Source organism: Terrapene carolina, unplaced genomic scaffold, assembly GCF_002925995.2.
Source record: "Terrapene carolina triunguis isolate 2854851 unplaced genomic scaffold, T_m_triunguis-2.0 Scaffold1080, whole genome shotgun sequence".
Classification (NCBI taxonomy): domain Eukaryota; kingdom Metazoa; phylum Chordata; order Testudines; family Emydidae; genus Terrapene; species Terrapene triunguis.
This window is the reverse complement of record NW_020665431.1, coordinates 2,693-22,268: the sequence shown is the minus strand read 5'-3', so window position 1 is coordinate 22,268 and position 19,576 is coordinate 2,693. Positions and strand designations below refer to the sequence as shown.

Sequence of the window (19,576 nt, the reverse complement as noted above, 5' to 3'; positions counted from 1 at the left end):
CCCCCCCCCCCCCCCGGAGTGTCCTCTTTTTTGAAAGTTCAAATATGGTAACCCTAGTTTAGCCAGCATGGATGAGAATAGTGACTTCAATAAGTGATAGCTCTTTATGATCTGTAACATTACTCTTCCAAGTCTGAGGGAACTGGGATTATTTAGTCTGCAGAAGAGAAGAATGAGGGGGGATTTGATAGCAGCCTTCAACTACGTGAAAGGGGGTTCCAAAGAAGATGGATCTAGACTGTTCTCAGTGGTAGCAGATGACAGAACAAGGAATAATGGTCTCAAGTTGCAGTGGGAGAGGTTTAGGTTGGATATTAGGAAAAACCTTTTCACTAGGAGTGTGGTGAAGCACTGGAATGGGTTACCCTAGGAAAGTGGTGGAATCTCCTTCCTTAGAGGTTTTTAAGGTCAGGCTTGACAAAGCCCTGGCTGGGATGATTTAGTTGAGGATTGGTCCTGCTTTGAGTAGGGAGTTGGACTAGATACCTCCTGACGTCCCTTCCAACCCTGATATTCTATGATTCTATGAATGTCCGGCGTGGCAGACATGGTGCAGGAAGGGCTAGACCTCTCGACTTGAGCTGGGGCCCGACTCCCTGACAGAGGTGTTGAGCTGCCCAACACAGGTCTTAGCTCTCCTCCAGCCCTCCCCTTTCCCTTACGGGAAGAGGAGGTTACTCACCCTGTGCAGTAACTGACGTACTTTGAGATGAGTGTCCCTGTGGGTGCTCCACTTCAGGTCAAGGTGCGTCCCAGCACCTTCGATCGGAGATTTCTACACCAGTACCCCTACGGGCCGTGCACGCGCTGTGTCTGCCTCTCAAGCTGTCAGTGTTTGAATAGCACGTGCATGGCCTGGGCTCCTCAGTTCCTCCTTTACAATGGAGTGCGTTCCGAATTCCGAAGTAGAGGGGAAGAGGGCAGGTAGTGGAGCACCCACAGGGACACTCATCTCGAAGAACATCAGTTACTGCACAGGGTGAGTAACCTCCTCTTCTTCTGCGAGAGATGTCCCTGTGGGTGCTCCACTTCAGGTGACTTAGGATGGTTGGGACTTCGGATCCGGCAAGAAGGCTGTTAACAAGACAGCTCTACCCATTCTGGTGTCGGACGCTGCAGCGTGGATGAGAGCGTAGTGATTGGCGAAGGGAAGGTTCAATGCCCAGGTAGCTGCCTTACATATGTCAGACAGCAGAACATTATGGAGAAAGGCCGTGGAGATGGAGACAGCTCTAGTAGAGTGTGTCCTAATTGATGTAGGAGGGTGTATTTGCCTCAGTTGGTAACAAAGGCGTATGCAGTCAGCAATCCATTTGGAAAGTCTCTGTGTAGAGATAGCATTTCCCTGTGAGCACTGAGTAGTGGAGACAAAAAATCAGGGGGATTTTCTAAACGGTTTTGTTCTATCCAGGTAAAAGGACAGTGCTCTGCGAACATCAAGAGTGTGCACTGCTGTTTCAAAGGCATTAGTGTGAGGTTTTGTGGAAAATGTTGGTAGGTGTATAGGTTCATTGAGGTGAAAGGAAGAGTGTATTTTAGGTAGGAACTTTGGATGCGTGTGGAGTGCGACCTTATCACGGAAGAATGTGGTATATGGAGGGTCTGCCATAAGCACTCCCATTTCTCCTACTCGTCTGGCAGACATGATTGCTATGAGGAAGGCGGTCTTCATGGATAGGGGGAGAAGGGAGCAGGTAGCCATTAGTTCAGAGGGTTTATCCATCAGGGCTTTGAGGACTAGGTGTAGGTCCCAGGGTGTAGCAGGCGGTTTCACATCTGGGTATAACGTCTGGGTACCCTTCAGGTACCTTTTGGTGATTGGATGGGCAAAGACTGTAGCACTGTCAATCTTATGGTGAAAAGCGGTGATTGCCCCAAGGTGGACCTTGAGTGAGCTCATGGAGAGGCCAGATGTTTTAAGGTGTAGCAGGTAATCTAGTATCATTGGGAGTGAGGCAGAAACTGGAGAGGTCTGTTTGTCAGCACACCAAGATGTGAACCGTTTCTATTTATGCAGGTAGGTAGTGTGCGTGTTGTGTGTTCTGCTGTGTAGCAAGACAGTGCGCACTTGGTCCAAACAGGTTAACTCCTTATTAGAGATCCACTGATTAGCCAGGAGACATTGTACGTCGGGGTGAAATAGCTGTCCACGGCGTTGTGATAGGAGGTTGCTGAGCAGGGGAAGGGGGATGGGTGGTTTGACCGACATGCGCATGAGAAAGGGATACCACGGTTGTCTGGGCCATGCTGGGACTATGAGAATGATGTTGGCTGTGTCTATTCTTATTGCGATGGGTTGGATCACAGAACCACCCTTGGGAGCTGCCACCTGATGTGTTAAGACTACCTTTGCCCCTGCCTTTTTGCCCTGTCAGCTTAGGACTTTAGTGCCCTGCCTGGTTTGAGCCAGACCCGCTAGCCTGCTGCAAACCCAGACCCAGGGTCTGAACCACATCCCCTAACAGCTGTAGGCTTAACTGAAAGCAGCTTACAGAAGTGTTTTTGTCTTTAACACTTAGACGCCCAACTCCCAATGGGATCTAAACCCAAATAAATCCGTTTTACCCTGCATAAAGCTTATACAGGGTAAACTCATAAATTGTTTGCTCTCTATAACACTGATAGAGAGATATGCACAGCTGTTTGTCCACCCAGGTATTAACACATACTCTGAGTTAATTAATAAGTAAAAAGTAATTTTATTAAATACAGAAAGTAGGATTTAAGTGGTTTTAAGTAGTAACAGACAGAACAAAGTAATTTACCAAGCAAAATAAAATAAAACACTCAAATCTATGTCTAATCAAACTAAATACAGATAATCTCATCTTTAGAGATGCTTTAGTAAGTTTTTTCCTCAGACTGGACACCTTTCAGGCCTGGGCACAATCAGTGGCGTAGCCAGGTGTGACGATGCGATTCTGGCGGGACCCAACTGAGAGTGCCAACTCAGGACAAATTGCTTAAACAGGGCAGTTACAGCCCAAGGCTGGGGTTTTTTCACCTCTAAGGCAAACCAAACCAGCCAGTCTAAGAGGACTTCGGTCTCACCCCACTGGCTAACCACAAGTCTCACAAGCAATCTCCTTAGACACTCCAGTTTCCCAGTATCACCACCAGTGCCACTCGTTATGGGGACAAATAGTTATGAAAACCAATACCCCAATAAAAGAAAAAAGGTTCTCCTGATCCCAAAGGACCAAGACCCAGACCCAGGTCAATATACAAATCAGATCTTATCCACAAATCACGCTGTTGCCAATCCTTTAGAATCTAAAATCTAAAGGTTTATTGATAAAAGAAAAAAGATAGAGATGAGAGTTAGAATTGGTTACATGGAATCGATTACATAATAGTAATGGCAAAGTTCTTGGTTCAGGCTTGCAGCAGCGATAGAATAAACTGCAGGTTCAAATCAAGTCTCTGGAATACATCCCCCGCTGGGATGGGTCATTCAGTCCTTTGTTCAAAGCTTCAGCTTGTAGCAAAGTCCTTCCAGAGGTATGAAGCAGGATTGAAGACAAAATGGAGATGAGGCCTCAGCCTTATATAGTCTTTTTCAGGTGTAAGAACACCTCTTTGTTCTTACTGTGGAAAATTACAGCAAAATGGAGCCTGGAGTCACATGGGCCAGTCCCTGCATACTTTGCTGAGTCTGAAGGCATATTTGCCTTCTCTCAATGGGTCCATTGTATAGCTGATGGTCCTTAATGGGCCATCAAGCAGGCTAGGCAGAGCTAATCCCAGCTTGTCTGGGATGTCACCCAGAAGCATAGCATAAGTTTGCCATACAGACAGTATAGAGCCAATATTCATAACTTCAACTACAAAACTGATACACACATATAGACAGCATAATCATAACCAGTAAACCATAACCTTGTCTTAGACACCCCATTCGACCCCCTTTATACAAGATTTGGGTGCCACTACAGGACCTTGGTTGCAACAATGATCTATATGGTCCCAGTTTATGTCAATAACATCACACCAGGTTTTAAGAGCAGGGGGAGCAAACATAAAAAAGGCGCCCCCCCTTGGCTCTTCCTCTGGCCACACACCCCCTTGGCTACTCCTCCGGCTGCTCCGCGCCCCTCCCCCCCTTGGCTGGTTCCTCCGGCCGCGCTGCGCCCCCACCCATCGCTCCTCCGGCCGCGCCACCTCCCCCTTGGACCCATCCCCCGGAGCAGCGCTCGGCAGCGTCCCGGGACCCCACCCTCCCAAGGGGCTGTCCCCACACCTCACTTTTGGAGGCATCTTCCTTGAAACCTGGGGAGCTGCTATGCCCACGCCACTCGGGCACCTACCTAACCTACCCCCGCCGCTCCTCCACGGGGCAGCGCGGGGAGGGTGCCGGACCCAGGTGCTCGCCAGCCCCCCCACGCCTTGCCCCGAGGGAGAGAGGGGCAGCCCGGGGGGCAGGTGCTGGGCCGGTACTCCCGTGTAGTACTGTGGCCCTGCGGGAAGCCGTAGCTGTGGGCGGTGGGGGCAGCCAGCAGCAGGAGCAGCAGGAGTGGGCCAAGGGGAGCTACGCAGCGGTGCTGCGCCAGCATCCCCATGTTGCTTCCATGAAAGATGCAGCGGGGAAGGGCGAGCGGCGGCGAGCAACCTCTGCCCCCCCTCCTCCCGCTCCCAGGGCGGCCGAGCGCCCTCTCTCCTCCTCCGCCCCCTCCCCCGCCACGGGTGCGCTGAGCCGGGCCGTTCTCAGCGGAGCGGCCGGCAGCACTGAGCCCAGCCAAACGGGGCCTTTCCCTCAAGGCTGCTGCCAAGGCGCCCAGCCTCCTCCCCCCTCGCCGCTTCTCCCCCCGGCCGCCGGCCCCTCTATTGCCAGGCGGCACGCACCCAGCCCAGCCCCGCCGCCGCGCATGCTTCCCCTCCCCCCGGCCCGGCCCGAGAGCTCCGGACCCGAACGGGCCCAGCAGCGCAGCCCGTCCCCGCTCTCTACCTGGCCGCCTGGCATGCTCCTCCGGACGCGCCCGCCACCCCCCCCATGGCTCCTCCGGCCGTGCTGCCCTTCAGAGAGGAGCGGGCCCCGCCCGCTGGCACCATATAAGGTAACCCCTAAGGCGCCGCTTTTGAAAAATGTGCTGAGGGGAAGCGGCTGCTTCCCCTGCACCCCACTAGCTACGCTACTGGGCACAATTCTTTCCCCTGGTACAGCTCTTGTTCCAGCTCAGGTGGTAGCTAGGGAATTCTTCATGAAGGCTCCCCCTTTGTTCTGTTCCACCCATTTATATATCTTTTGCATAAGGCGGGGATCCTTTGTCCCTCTCTGGGTTCCCACTCCCTCCTTCTCAATGGAAAGATACCAGGTTAAAGATGGATTCCAGTTCAGGTGACATGATCACATGTCACTGTAAGACTTCAAGCCTTTCTTCCTCCCAGCCTGACTTACAGGAAGGCTTGCCTGCAAACAGAGCCATCCACAGTCAATTGTTCTGGTTGATAGGAGCCATCAAGATTCTAAACCACCATTAATGGCCCACGCTTTGCATAATTACAATAGGCCCTCAGAGTTATATTTCATATTTCTAGTTTTAGATACAAAAGTGATACATTTATACAAACAGAATAACCACACTCAGTAAATTATAAGCTTTGTAATAATACCTTACAAAAGACCTTTTGCATAAAGCATATTCCAGTTACATTATATTCACTCATTAGCATCTATTTATAAAATCATATAAAGTGCAACATCACACTTATCTTCTGAATTACTCTGTTCAATAGAGGCATTGGTGGGAATGCATACATGAGAGTTTGGGTCCATGGGAGCATCAAGGCGTCTCCCCGTGAGTGTTTCCCCAGGCCTGCTCTGGAGCAGAATGTCAGGCATTTTTTGTTTGTTGCTGTGGCAAATAGATCCAGTTGGGGATAACCCCAGGTCTGGAAAATGTTGGAAAGAATGGTGTCGTTGAGTTCCCACTCATGCTGTATGGGGAACGATTGGCTGAGCTCCTCTGCGGTGGTGTTCTGAGAACCTGGCAGGTATGAGGCGGAGAGATGGATATTGTGTTGAAGGCACCAGTTCCAAAGTTTTACCGCCTCTGTGCAGAGGGAGTGGGACCGGGCTCCCCCGTCTGTTGACATAAAACATGCATGCGATGTTGTCGGTCATGATTCGAATTCGGCAGTTTTGGATGATGGAAGGAAATGGAGGCAGGCATTGCGTATGGCCCTGAGCGTTAGCAAATTTATGTGAAGCTTGGTTTCCGAAGCAGACCAGAGGCACTGAGTGGTGAGGTGGCCCATGTGTGCTCCCCATCCTGTGAGGAAGGCATCTGTAGTGATGGTAATTGAAGGGGGATCTTGTCGGAAGGGAATCCTGGTACAGAGATTGATGGGAGAGGTCCACCACAGAAGTGAGTCCGTGACTTTCTGGGGCATAGTTAGTAACTTGTTTAGCCTGTGCGTGTTTGGTTTGTATACCATGGCTAGCCAACCCTGAAGGCATCGCATGTACAGGCGAGCATTTGCGACCACAAATGTACAAGCGGCCATGTGTCCTAAGAGCTGCAGGGAGTCTCGGACTGTAGTCTGTGAGCTGGCATGTATCTGGGTAATAAGAGTGCCCATTGTGTGGAACCTGTCCTGGGGAAGAGATGCAAGACCAGTGGTGGAATCACGCTGGGCACCGATGAAGTCAATTTGTTGGGTAGGTTGTAAGGTAGATTTGTTTTTGTTTATTTGCAGACCTAAGGTGTGGAAGCAGTGAAGGGTTGTAAAAGTTGCATGGTTCGCTTCTAATTGAGTGGGGAACTTGAGGAGACAATCGTCCAGGTAAGGAAAAATGAGGATCCCTTTTTTCCCTGAGATGTGCTACTACAACTGCTAGCACCTTCGAGAAGACATGTGGTGCGGTGGAGAGGCCAAATGGGAGGACTCTGTATTGGTAGTGTTGCACTCCCACGGCAAATCTGAGGAAAGGTTGATGGGCAGGGTGGATAGAGACATGGAAATATGCATCTTGGAGGTTGAGGGTTGAAAACCAATCTCCATGCTCCAGCGTCAGAATTATCACTGGGAGAGTAACGATCCTGAATTTCTGTTTCTTGATTAACTTGTTCAAACGTCGAAGATCGAGGCTAGGGCGCCATCTGCAGTTTTTCTTTTCCGTCAAGAAGTAGTGGGAGTAAAAGCCTTTCCCTCTGTGTTGAGGGGGTACCTCCTCTATTGCTCCAAGATGCATGAGGTGTTGTACCTCCTGACGGAGCAATTGTTTGTGAGAGGGGTCCCTGAAGAGGGATGGGGTGGGAGGGGGGGCGGGAGGTAAAGAGAGGAAGGAGATGGCATAACCCGATCTGATAATTTCCGGGACCCATCTGTCCATAGTGATGGTTTCCCAGTTGGCAAGGAACGGACGCAAACAGTGTCCAAAGAAATGGATGGTTGGAGTCGGTGCTGGAGAAGGTGCGACGTTTTCTATACCCTCGACCAAGACTTCAAATTTGTTTATTTGGGTTAGGAGGGTGGGGTGCTGTTGTTTGCGGAGGGCGACGTCGTTGGTTCCTGGGTCTATGTTGTTGTTGTATATCATATTGCCTTAAAGGTGGATGTTGCACAAAGGTATGGTAACGCAGTCGTTGGTATGGCTGATATCTATATTGTCTCTTCTTTGTGACAGGTGTTTGGATGCCTAAGGATCGGAGTGTGGCACGTGAGTCCTTCATGGAGTGAAGGACCTCATTGGTCGCAGAGGCGAAGAACTTGTCCTCATCAAAGGGGAGATCTTTGACAGTGTTCTGTATCTCCTTGGGAAAGGAGGAAGAAGCAAACCATGAGGCACGCCGCATGACAATGACCATGGCTGTGGATCTCGCCGCTGCATCCGCAGCATCGAGGGCGGCTTGAAGAGCTGTCCAAGAGATCAATTGGCCCTCGGACACCACTGCTTTAAATTGTTGTCATTTATCTTCCGACACATCATCAATAAATTGCATTACTTTAGCATAATTTTTGTGGTCATATTTTGCTTAGAGCGCCACATAGTTTGCTACTCTAAATTGCAAAGTGGAAGAGGCATACACTTTGCGCCCAGAGTCCAGTCTCTTTTTATCTTTGTCAGATGGGGTGGATCTGAAGTGTTGGTATTTATTTTTCTGGTTGGCCGCATCAACCACTAGAGAATTAGGTGAGGGGTGTGTAAATAGAAATTCAGAACCCTTAGACGGGACAAAATATTTGCAGTCCAGTCTCTTGCTGGGGGGAGGGGGGGTTATCGTGGCCGGGGTCTGCCAGATAGTTTTAGCAGGTTCCATAATGGCCCCATTCATTGGTAGGGCTATTTTGGAGGAGGTCATAGCTTGCAAGATGTTGGTAAGCTCGTGGTGTGTTTCAGGTACCTCCTCCAGGGTAATCTTGAGCTCCTCTGCTACTCTGTGAAACAATTCTTGAAAGTGAGCGAGCTCATCAGTAGCGGGAGGTGGTGGGGGTACCATGGCGTCTTGTGGTGGTATCGCTGTAGAAGAGGGTGCAGGGCAGTATCCTCTGCAGGCGGGACGGCCACTTCAGGTCTTATCTGGGTTTCAGTGTAAGCTGGCAGTGGGGAGGATCTGACAACTTTCCTCCGGGCAGCCCGGGGAACACCTGAGTGTGTTGTGGTGTAGTTCCATGAACCCCAGTGTGGCCATTGCCCCGGGAGGGGCATAGATGGTCCCATCCAGGGATTGCCATACCAGCGTGGGTAGCCGGTAGGATATGGAGACTGCGTTGTAATGTGTCTCCCAGTTGCAGGGGAAATATTGAGAGGAAAACATCTGTTCATCATATTCCTCTTCCTCCTCCTCATCTGAGAGAATTGAAGCAGTAGGGGAGTACTGAAGGTAGGGTGCTGAAGGTCTCAGTGACAGATTAGTGCCGAGAAGAGGAGACTCAGGGGCATGGGACACCCTTAATTCCCCTGGATGTAAAAACTGAGGTGGAGCTGACTGACAAGGGGCTGGTGTAGATGCTGGAGGCAGAGTCTGCTGGGGCATCTGCTGATGCACCGAAGGGTGTCCCGGGGGTGCAAGCTGCCTCAGAGGAGTAGGTGCCCCTGAGGTAGGAACTGTTAGGGAGGCTGGAGACATCAGGAGGCTTGGTGCCGGGAGCATTGGCTGCAAAAGCGGCACCGCATGATCAAAGGATGGTGCCGCAGCTGCCACTTGTATTCTTGGCACCGTACTGACAGAGGTGGCCGAGGAAGAGCTGAAAGAGGCGGGCAACTGAAAGCCCTGAGCCTTGGCACCGGGTAGTGGGGCAGCCGACTCACAGTCGGTGCCTGAGGTGCCTGCCGAGTCAAAGGTACTAAGCCGCGGAGCGGCGGTTGCCGGAGACAGGAGAGCCGGTTTAGACTTCTACCCTGAGGAGCGGCCCGAGGGGGGAGGAAGTTGGCCATTTTTTTGCTTTGCCTTTGTCTCTGGAGGGTGTCACAGAGGTTTGGTGGCCAGGATCAGATGCAAGTCTGAGGGAGTTTTCCAACAGGAGAATTTTAAGTCTGAACTCCCTGTCCTTGCAGGTCTGCGTTTTCAGCTTGGTACAGTGGATGCATTTTTGGGGTACATGAGACTCCCCCAAACAGCATACACACTGCGACTGACCATCCGAGATGGGGATGGCATCATTACAGGAGGCACATCTCTTGAAGCCTGGGGAGCCAGGCATGTCCGTAACCGCAGAGGGTTTTTTTTAATGTTTATAAATAAATAAATAAACAAACAAACACACACAGCTAATGTATCTTACCTAAATATTAACTGTAACGACTAAAACTGTCTAAATAAACTAAGAAACAAACTAACTAGCTAAATCACAAAGAGCACGGCTGAACTCCATCTCTAGCCGGGGACGGTAGAGATGGAACGGAGGAGCCCGGGCTGTGCACGCGCTATTCAAACACTGACAGCTCGAGAGGCGTGCGCAGCCCATAGGGGTACTGCTGTTGAAATCTCCGATCGAAGGCACTTTGACCTGAAGTGGAGCGCCCACAGGGACATCTCTTCCCCTCACAGTCCTCTTCGGTTTCTTGGCCGGAGCTGGGGAGGGGGAATCAGTGCCAGCTTGTAGATGGCACCAGCGGGGCGCTCCGCACGGACACTGCGGTATTCGGGGCCAAGTCAGACCTCTACTACAGTGCCGGGGTCAGCACCGACTCCATCAGGAGCGCCCTGAGACGTTTGTCTCTCTCCTTTTTTGTTCGGGGTTTAAATGATTTACAGATGCGACACTTGTCGCTGACGTGTCCTTCACCTAGAACAGGGGTTCTCACAACAAATTTTTTGGTGGCCTCAGAATGCGGCCACCCACTCTTGCCGGTGGCCGCCACCCTATCAATTTTTCCTAAAATACTTAATTAACTTTAGGAAAAACAAATAAATATGCACATATACATGTCCAAATCATTGTAATTTATCCATGTAGGATTTTTTGTACTTGTGCCTATTCTTTACTGGACCTAAACAGAATAGCAACTCAAATAAGGTACTCTGAATGTTCTTGTCTTTTTTCTTGTTTCTTTTGCCCCCTCCCCTTTTTTTTTTTAAGACTTGCTAGCTGAAAAGTGATATTTGTATGTTTGTTAATATCACTTTTCACAGCAGACTTACTCAGCCCCGGCAAGCCCGGGGACAAATTAAGCCCTGGATGGGGAGGTGGCTACAGAGGCAGTGGGGGCCAGGGGCAATGGGACATCCAGGGGATAGGGCCCGAAATCCCGTGGCTGGAGCCCGCCGTCTGCCCCTCCGGGGCTGAAGCCCAAATACACCACCCCTGGGAACGTGGAGAACTCACTGACTGCCTGCTCCTCCAGCTTGTATTTCTCCAGAGAGGGGCAGGGCCCAACCACTGCTGGTGGCCCCTGGGGAGGGGCTGCTGCTTTGCCCACCCCTCTCTCCCAAATCACTGCCCAGGAGGCTGTGGCTGCAAGAAAAGCCCCTGGTGGCCACATCTGAGAAACGCTGCCTTGACACCTTAAACAACTAACGTGCGGGGTCACTGATGGGCATAGGCTGCTTACAACCATCACATGGCTTAAAGCCTGGGGACCCGGGCATGCCCCATCCCTAGGCTAAGTCCCGTCCAGGACCAACTAACCAGAACTAACACTAAGAGAACTATTAACTATATACAACTATTTTACAGGAAAACATTCGTGAAAAACACTGAACAAAGCAAAATGCTAGCCGAAGCAGCAGAAGTTCCAGCACCGACACTGGCAGCAAGAAGGAACTGAGGGTGGGGGGAGCCGGCGGCGCCCCTTATACCACGGCATTTGCATGCCTCTCCAGGGGGCGCCAGAGCCGGTCCCCTACGGATACCACTGAGGGGAAAACGTCCAGCACTGGTGCATGTGGCGAGCACACACACCTAATATGGAATGGACATGAGCAAGCACTCGAAGAACTCAATAGTGACACTTGAGCCAATAAGAATATTCATGTGAACAAGAATTTTAATTATAAAATAAACTACAGAAAAGAGCTATCATGAACTCACAGTAATTGCTCTTCAAACATCTCTGTTTTCTCAAAACTTAAATGCAAAGTATTTCAAACCTGGTCTAAAGCCACAATTAGGAAATATGCATGCTATATTTGTAAGTTATACTTTCAGATGGAGCTTTCAATATTAATCTGAAACCATTCAACAGTTTTCTGCTCTATAATGCAAACAACTTAAGATGTAAACCCATTTTTGTTACAAAGCGCATCCAGACCAACAGCCTATATATCAAGTTCCAAAGTGACTGAACAACCAAGATATTTTCCATAAAGGACAGAGGTTAGACTGGAAGTGCTGGCATATCACAACTACAGCAGCATCACAAACCCCAAAAGAAAAGAAAAACACAACATGAAACCTAATTCATTTTTTTAAAATGGAGTTAAAAGTAATTTCAAGTACCTATGTCTCCCTCTACAATCATAGCTTCCTATTTTCAAATAAAAGTTTGTCCCCTGTAATTGCATGACAGGCCCAAACAGGGGAAACCGACTACACGGATGAATCCGTGAAAAATAGTATATACAAAGTGCTGTCACACAAAGAAAATGGAAAGGAAAAGTCATTTAACTTTCCCACTACAGTGACCATAGATGGTACAAGTAACAGTAGCAACACATTCAAACTGTGACTTTAAGCGGTTTCCCTTTAAGAAAGACAATATATTGCTATTCCTCCCAGATCACTTTAACTTTCTACCAGTAGTACCTGGGGGAATTTTTCAGCACCATTAATTCTGCTCAGCATGGCCAAGACAAAAGCTGCAGTTTTTCCTGTCCCTGACTGGCTCTGTGCTATAAGATTTTGGGGTCTGCAAAACAATAAGAATTTACTCAGTTATGCATAGGTTTTATAATTGCAAAAACATTTGTAGTGTTGTTAAATGTACATGGTGTTCTCCAAACAGAGAGGGTGTGTGCACATGGGGGGGATTATATACAAAAAGGGATTGCCTCGAAAGGAGATTATAAAAACAGAAAGAAGATGACAGGAAATGTGTCCCAGGTACACGCAGCACAACACAAGGCACAAAACAGAATGTGGGAGACAGAGGAGTAAGGGAAGAGACTTGGGATAAGTACAGGAGGAAGTCAAAACAGAGATTCAGGTGGATGGGAGATTACTCAGGACCTGAAAGAAAGGATGAGTATCTCAGACTGGATATTATGAGAGACAGGAAGCCAGTGGAGGGTTGATGACTACTCCTGGTGGAATTCTGTGCCACTGCATGTGTGCCGAATTCATGTCCCCCACAGATTTCTTTGCTTCCCCACAGAAAAATGACTGACAGGGAAGTCACAAGAGTCCCCTGCAGCACGAGTGCATTGTTTCAGGCACCCGGAGCAGCCAGCAGAGAGGTAAATCACTGGGAGGGAGGGGCTGGGGATGCCGCGGCCTGTGGCTTCTACCCTGTGCCAGGCTCAGCTACTAGTCTTGACTGGGCTGGGGAGGACGGGACTTCCTCTTCCCCTACAAGGAGCGGCTAGGGCTGGGTCAGACCCACCCCCAGAAACCTCTCCAGCAGCAGGAAACGCCGCACCTCCCCCCACCCTCTTCTTGCCCCCATTGCTCCTCGGCCATGGGGGGGTGGGGAAGGGTCATTGTATGGGGAGCTGCTCTCCCATCCAGCCAACCCCCATGCATCCAGACCCACCTCATACCCAGATTGCACTGCCAAGCCTCACCCCCTGCACCAAGAACCTCCCCACTGACTCCCCTGAACCTGAACCAACACCCGACAAGCCTCACCCTCTGCATCCGGAGCCCCCCTGCACCCAGACTCCCGCCCCGCGCCGAGCCCCACCTCCCTGCATTTGGACCCCACCCCTGCACCCAGACCGCCCTCCACAGTCAAATCCTCACCCCAACTAGCCCCACCCCACCTGCACCACCCTGACTAGACTCCCACACCCAGACTCCCACCCTACTGAACCGCACCAAGCCAGCACCCGGAACCGCACCCTACCAAGCCAGCACCTGGACCCCTACCCCCGCCCGCTGAGCTCCAACCACCTTTACCTGGACTGACCTGGACGCATAGAGCACCTGTGGATACAGACTAACATGGCTACCCCTCTGATACTTGACCTGGACACCCCTGCAGAGTCCCACTGTGATTCCACCCAGAAACACCCCCCTCAAAAGCCCGTTCATCCAGATCTCCCTTGCACCCGGACCCCCCCCCCAAGCCGCCCGCACCCAGATCGCCCCACACAGAACCCTATTACCCCACGCCTGGATCTCCCTACACTAAGCGCTCCCCCCATCCTTGGACCCTGCTAGGCTGAGCCTGCCTGCCTACATCTAGTGTGCTTGGCATGGAGGGGCAGAGCCCAGGGGTGTTTTTTGGACAGTCCCAGTCCTTGCGTTTAGGGTCGGGTGCAACTTTACCACCGAGTCCATGTCTGTGGGAGGGCAGGCACAGGGTGATCTACCTCTGTGCAGTCAGTGGCTGTGCTCCCCACTGCATGCTGGAGCCTCCACGTTTATTTATTGACAAATTTGTTGACAGAAATTGTATAATTTTAAAATATTGTGTGCAGGATTTTAATTTTTTTGGCCCAGAATACCCTCAGGAGTAGATGACACAGTCAAAGCAGGATGAGAGGAAGATTATGTTGGCAGCAGCATTTTGGACAGGCTAGAGGATGGGGAAAGGTCAAATAGGAGAGGGTTATAGTGGTCAAAGTGAGGAATGGGCAGATTTTGGAGCTATCAAGAAGATAATGACAAGTGTTTAGACTCCTGATGTGGAGAGAAGGAAGAGTTAATGTCTAACTGAGATCGTGGGTCTGGGAGGGTCAGCTGACTCAGGCTTGCAGGGCTCAGGTTCTGGCTCTGGGGCTGAAACACTGCCGTGTAAACATTCCGGCCCAGGCTGGAGCCCGAGCTCTGGGACCCCTGCATGGGTGGAGAGTCCCAGAGCTCAGGCTCCAACCCGAGGCTGAACATCCACACAGTGATATTTATCTCCGTAGCCTGAGCCCCACAAGCCCAAATCAGATGACCTGGGCCAGCCATGGCCGCGCTGCAGGGCTTTTATTTCCATGTAGACATACCTGGGCCAGCCAGCAGCTGGAGACTATGCAGGCAGGCAGGGGGTCCTGAACAACTCTGTGAGGCTCTGGCCAGCTCCACACGGCAAGGCCCCAGGACAGAGCAGCACCTCCATCCCCTGACTCACCTCAGCAGGCCACCCAGCCTCTCTGGGTTGGCGGTGGGGAGGGACATGCAACCAAAAATTGTAACTAAAAGGAGGGCCTCAGCTCAAAAAGTTGGAAAACCCCTTAAGGTGTAGGAGGGGGAGCTAGAGGCTGTGTGCTGCTGGCAGGGGTGTAGCTCCAGGTACAGGCAGCGGGTAGGTAGGGGCTATGTGCCAGGAGGACGGTAGCTCAGGCTGCAGGGAGGGGCTGTGTCCGAGGGGATATTGCTGCTGCAAGGCCAGGCTGTGCAGGCAGCCTGCATGGGGAAACTGACCTGGCCACGTAAAGCACCTGGTGTCACTGCTCCCCCATCCCCACCCAAACATTCCTCCGTGCTCCCCTAGGGGGGCTTGGGCCTGTCTCGCGCAGCAGGGCTTGCCTGGGGAGGGAGCAGGGCCAAATGGAAGGCAGAAATCTGTCCCCCCTCCCCTCGTGTGTCACCCAACGCTTGCAATTTGCGGGAGGGCAATGCCCCCCCCCCCCACTCCTCTCCAAACTACGCCATGGGAAAAACTGAATGGAATCTAGTGTGACACCAAGACATAAGGAGTCAGGGAAGGAGATTAAGCATTGCCGGTATGATCAGCCAGGGAGAAGGAGAACCAGAAGCATGGGAAGAGTCTGGGGGAGACATGGGGGGCTTGCCATAAGCAGAGGGGGGCAGCTCCACACACACCCCTCCGATACCCCACTCCAGGGCAGAGGCGGGAAGCTGGAGCCAGGCAGTGCAGGGTGGCTGCTGCTCTGGCTGGTGCCACGGAGGCTCCCCCCTCCTCCTCCTCCTGCTGGTGCTCCTCAGCTCTCAGCCCCCTTTGACTGCTCATACAGCTGGTAAGAGCTGCCTGGGCAGGGGAACTCAGCTGCAGGACTGGAAGAGCCCTCTGGGAACGGCGACCACAGGGGGGGCCGTCCCAGCACGGGGCCCTCCCAGCACACAGCCCTGAGCTATCCTCTGCCTGCACCCTGAGCTACCCCGGTTATCCGCTCCCTGCACCCTGAGCTGTTTTCAAACTTTTTGAGTTGCCGCCCCCCCCACGCACACTGAGTTATAATTTTTTATTGCACCCTACCCCTCCCTCAAACCCAGACAGGCTGGGTGGACTGCTGAGGTGAGTTGGGGTGGAGGTGGCGCTCCCTCTTCGGGCCCCTCCATGTGGAGCTGGCCCTGCCCCGCCAGGCCCTGCCCCCCCAAATATAGAAGTCAAACCATGCCTATGACCAGAATGGCAGAAATATGAAAATAATGAACAAATGCAAATAGCATGTTTTACACCTTGTTTTGCAAGTACTCACGGGTCAGCTAGCATCATAGGAAGCGCTGTCTCCTGTATCTTGGATGGTCTGTTGAAACCCATTTCATAAATCCCCTGTAATAACTCTTTCTTCCTGTCAAACCAGGATAAAATCAAACTATTAACAAGCAAGTGATGAGATGCCCTAGGACAGTGCTTTCAAACTGTTTTAGGCTGCATACTTCTTTCCAAAGAATGTAGTCTATCGTGTACCCTCATCTGAGATATGGTCATAACATACCAATGATTAGATTTCCAAATCCTACTAAATAAAATGTGTTACGGGATTTTTCGCATGTCTTTTTCTCCAGTCCGGGAACTTGAGTAGGACATTCAGGCATGTGAAATTACTGATAAAAGAGTATTTGTGACAAAAACAAGGTTTATTAAAAGCCAAGAGAAAATGGAGTTAAAACAAAAGCAATGGTTAGCTTAACCTGGGGGGAGGGATAGCTCAGTGGTTTGAGCATTGGCCTGCTAAACCCAGGGTTGTGAGTTCAATCCTTGAGGGGGCCACTTGGGGATCTGGGGCAAAATCAGTACTTGGTCCTGCTAGTGAAGGCAGGGGGCTGGACTCGATGACCTTTCAAGGTCCCTTCCAGTTCTAGGAGATAGGATAGGATATCTCCATTATATTTATTTATATTTAAACCTATCTAGCTGAACTGGATAGGACATTCTCAGTTGAGTCAGAGGAAAAAAGATCTTAATGTCTAAAAAGCAAGACCTGTTCTGTCTGACAGTCTCTTGTCAGAGTCAGCCCCTGCTGTCAAGTCCAGAGAGATAGATAGGGTACCCCAACCACAATCCAGGCTTGCCACCCTACCTTCCAAACCAGTTTTATCCAATTACTCACGCACTCAGTAGGGTTTGGGGGACTCTGCATTCTTTAAGAGATGGGCCACTGAGGATACAAAGATGCTTTACCAATGTTTAATATCTGTCTCTCACATGCTAAACATCTCAGCCCCACTTGCTGTATTCAACCAATCCCCAATTCTGCTGAGGAAAGCAATTAGGTGTGACCTTTTACCATTTATTTTATGTCCTTTACCATGAAACAAATTATTGCCCAATCCATCTTCTATTAGGAAATACAAAATATTGACCAAACCCAACACTCTGTCACAGGTACCACACATACGCTCGGGAGAGGTATCACTACAAGATCTTTTGCAGCATATTATCAGCATGTTTTGGTTTTAAAGCTTATTTAGACGTGTTCTAACTGTTCCTTGCTGTGGCTCTAGTCCAGCAGACAGAAGGAAGACTCATCTGTTGGCGTAACACCATCATTTCCTAGACACCTTCAGGTTTCCCTTGGAAATCTTGCATCTAATCCTAATCAGGGCCTGGGTACACCACAAAAATAACCATGTTTAAACGTGGTTAGGAAACGTCAGTGAAAATCCATGTTGTAATATGGTCGGATCATAGTTGTGTGGAAAGACTGACATGCTTAAACCATGTTTAGGAACTATTTTAGCCTATATATTTACCAACATTAAAAACAGTTTTCATTATAGCTATAGATTGTTTTTCCTTTCCATACTGGCAAGAAAAAAAACCTCTTTAAGGTGTCTATAGCTATGGCATCTAAAAATCAGTGTTAAAATATGGGTGGATTACAATCGTGTTTCAATGTGGTTTTTGGATATGGTACCAGGACATGTTAGTCTCACAAGATCACACTACAGTGGAACGGATGAATCCTTCAATGTATGTCTGCGTGTCTTCCCCGTTTTAGCTGTATTTGATTTTTACTGTATTGTACTATCACTCCCAAATTCAAAGGAGACTGCGTGACAGAACATGACTAAAACCCCCACGTAGTTACTACTGGCCCATTGATCTGACTGCCCTTTTTCAGTGTGTAGTTCTGTCCCAGTTACTCACAGATGCAGTTCTTCAAAGGTTTTTACTGAGAAGAGAGGGGAGCTGGGATCTCGCTGCAGGACTTCAACATGATGATTGGATTCTACCAGAGACTTCCGGATAAGCTTGTTTAAAAGGGAATTTTCTGCTAAATCCACTATGTGAGCATGGGAAAAAAAGAAAGAAAGAAAGGGAACAGTTCACCATACCTGGCAGGTTGTATAAAAGTCACAGCTTAATTCTCGTAAGTGCTAGAAATAGAGTGTTTTTAAAACAAAAAAGTAAACACAAGCCCCAAGAACGAAAAAAAATGAAGTCAACACACACAAGGTGGCAAAGTATGATGGGACCGACATAGCTTTGTCTCAAACAATGGAATTATTGCAACCCTAGACATGCCCACTTTGAGGAAAAAGAAAACACTGTGCCACCCCCTGTAGCCCAGCCAAATATTTAAGTCTATCCCCATCTTAATTTGTAAACCTGTTGTGCTTCCCCAGGCTAATATGAGAGACTCCCTGGCCCAATATAGCTCACGTTGCAAACTCCATTTAACTCAAATGAACTCTTACACTCCCTCCCCCAAGATTCTTAATGCACTCCCAAAGCCCTCCTCGAGAAGAGGCCAATGTGCTCTTCCCTGCCTCTTCCACCCCAGAGACCTTGTGCTGTCCATGACATTCCTTTGTAGATTCACTGGATCTTGCCCTTTCTTCTTTTTTATTGCAATGCACTTTGGTTTCGTTTTGAAATGAAAAAAATGTAAAGAGCTTTCAATGTAATTAATTCAATGGTCCCCCCCCCCTCCATTTTCAACATTAAGGACTTGAATAATGTTAGGGTTTGTCTACAAATGGAGCCATTACTGACTGCCTATGTGTGGAGAGACCACTGCCTATCATGTTCACCAATATTGTCTCACTGTTTCCTTGTACTCCCCAGTTGACTCTTAGATTTTATAAGCTCCTTGGGGCATAGACAGTCTTTTTATTCTGCGTTTATACAGCATCAGAACAATGGGGTCCTGGTCCATGCCCAGGGATCCTAGCTTTATAGTAATTCAAAAACCACATTAAAACGAATATTGCAGAATAAAAACATTCACACATAGAGTTATTCAGGAAGAGCTGTCCTGAATAGTTTCATGTGTAGACAAGCCCTTAAAGTCATTCTAGTTTCATGCTGTTCAGATCACTTGAGCGGTAATGAACCACAACCAATTCTTCGGTGAGTCAATGTGCTTAGTGCCAGAATAAGCTTTACTCCAACTCCAGGCCTTGGCTTTTTGCAACAAGCAGCCAATACTGTAAAGGGATACTGCTTAGGACACAGCTATGTGCAAAAAGCAGGTATACAGTTGCACAAGTCTGATATTCCTAGCATAGCACATAGGTGAAACTTTGCTTATGAAGGACCTACATTAAGGGTCTAATCTTCCATCGCAGTGTAACTCCTATTGATGTTAATGAGCATTTGGACACATGCAGCAGGGAGGAAAATAAGACCATTCAGTGGCTAGACAACTGATTTAAAGTTACACCAAAAATATGTAAAAATGTAAAGTTTGCGAAGTCAAGCACTGAAAAGTTAGGCAATGCCAGAATTAAGCTTGCCTGTGCAGTGTGAATTTAGTCCCCCTGTGACGGATCTGATGCACTGAGGGGGCGCGGGGGGGAGAGGAGAAGTGGGACTGACTGGACAAAGAAACTGGGGCAAGCAGCTGGG

General features: G+C 49.6%; 1 protein-coding gene across 1 annotated transcript in view; it reads right to left on the bottom strand.

Annotated features, from left to right (window-relative positions):
- LOC113408217 (ATP-dependent RNA helicase DDX25-like) overlaps positions 1–18,009 on the bottom strand; it is a 27,318-nt gene extending 9,309 nt beyond the window's left edge. The window contains exons 1-3 of the mRNA XM_026661391.1: positions 17,873–18,009; positions 15,978–16,070; positions 12,190–12,292 (exon numbers count right to left, since the gene is read on the bottom strand). Coding sequence (XP_026517176.1) covers positions 12,190–12,292; positions 15,978–16,039 — 165 coding nt within the window. The 5' untranslated portion in view covers positions 16,040–16,070; positions 17,873–18,009. The remainder of the gene's footprint in view (positions 1–12,189; positions 12,293–15,977; positions 16,071–17,872) is intronic.
- Between the last annotated feature and the right edge of the window lie 1,567 nt (positions 18,010–19,576).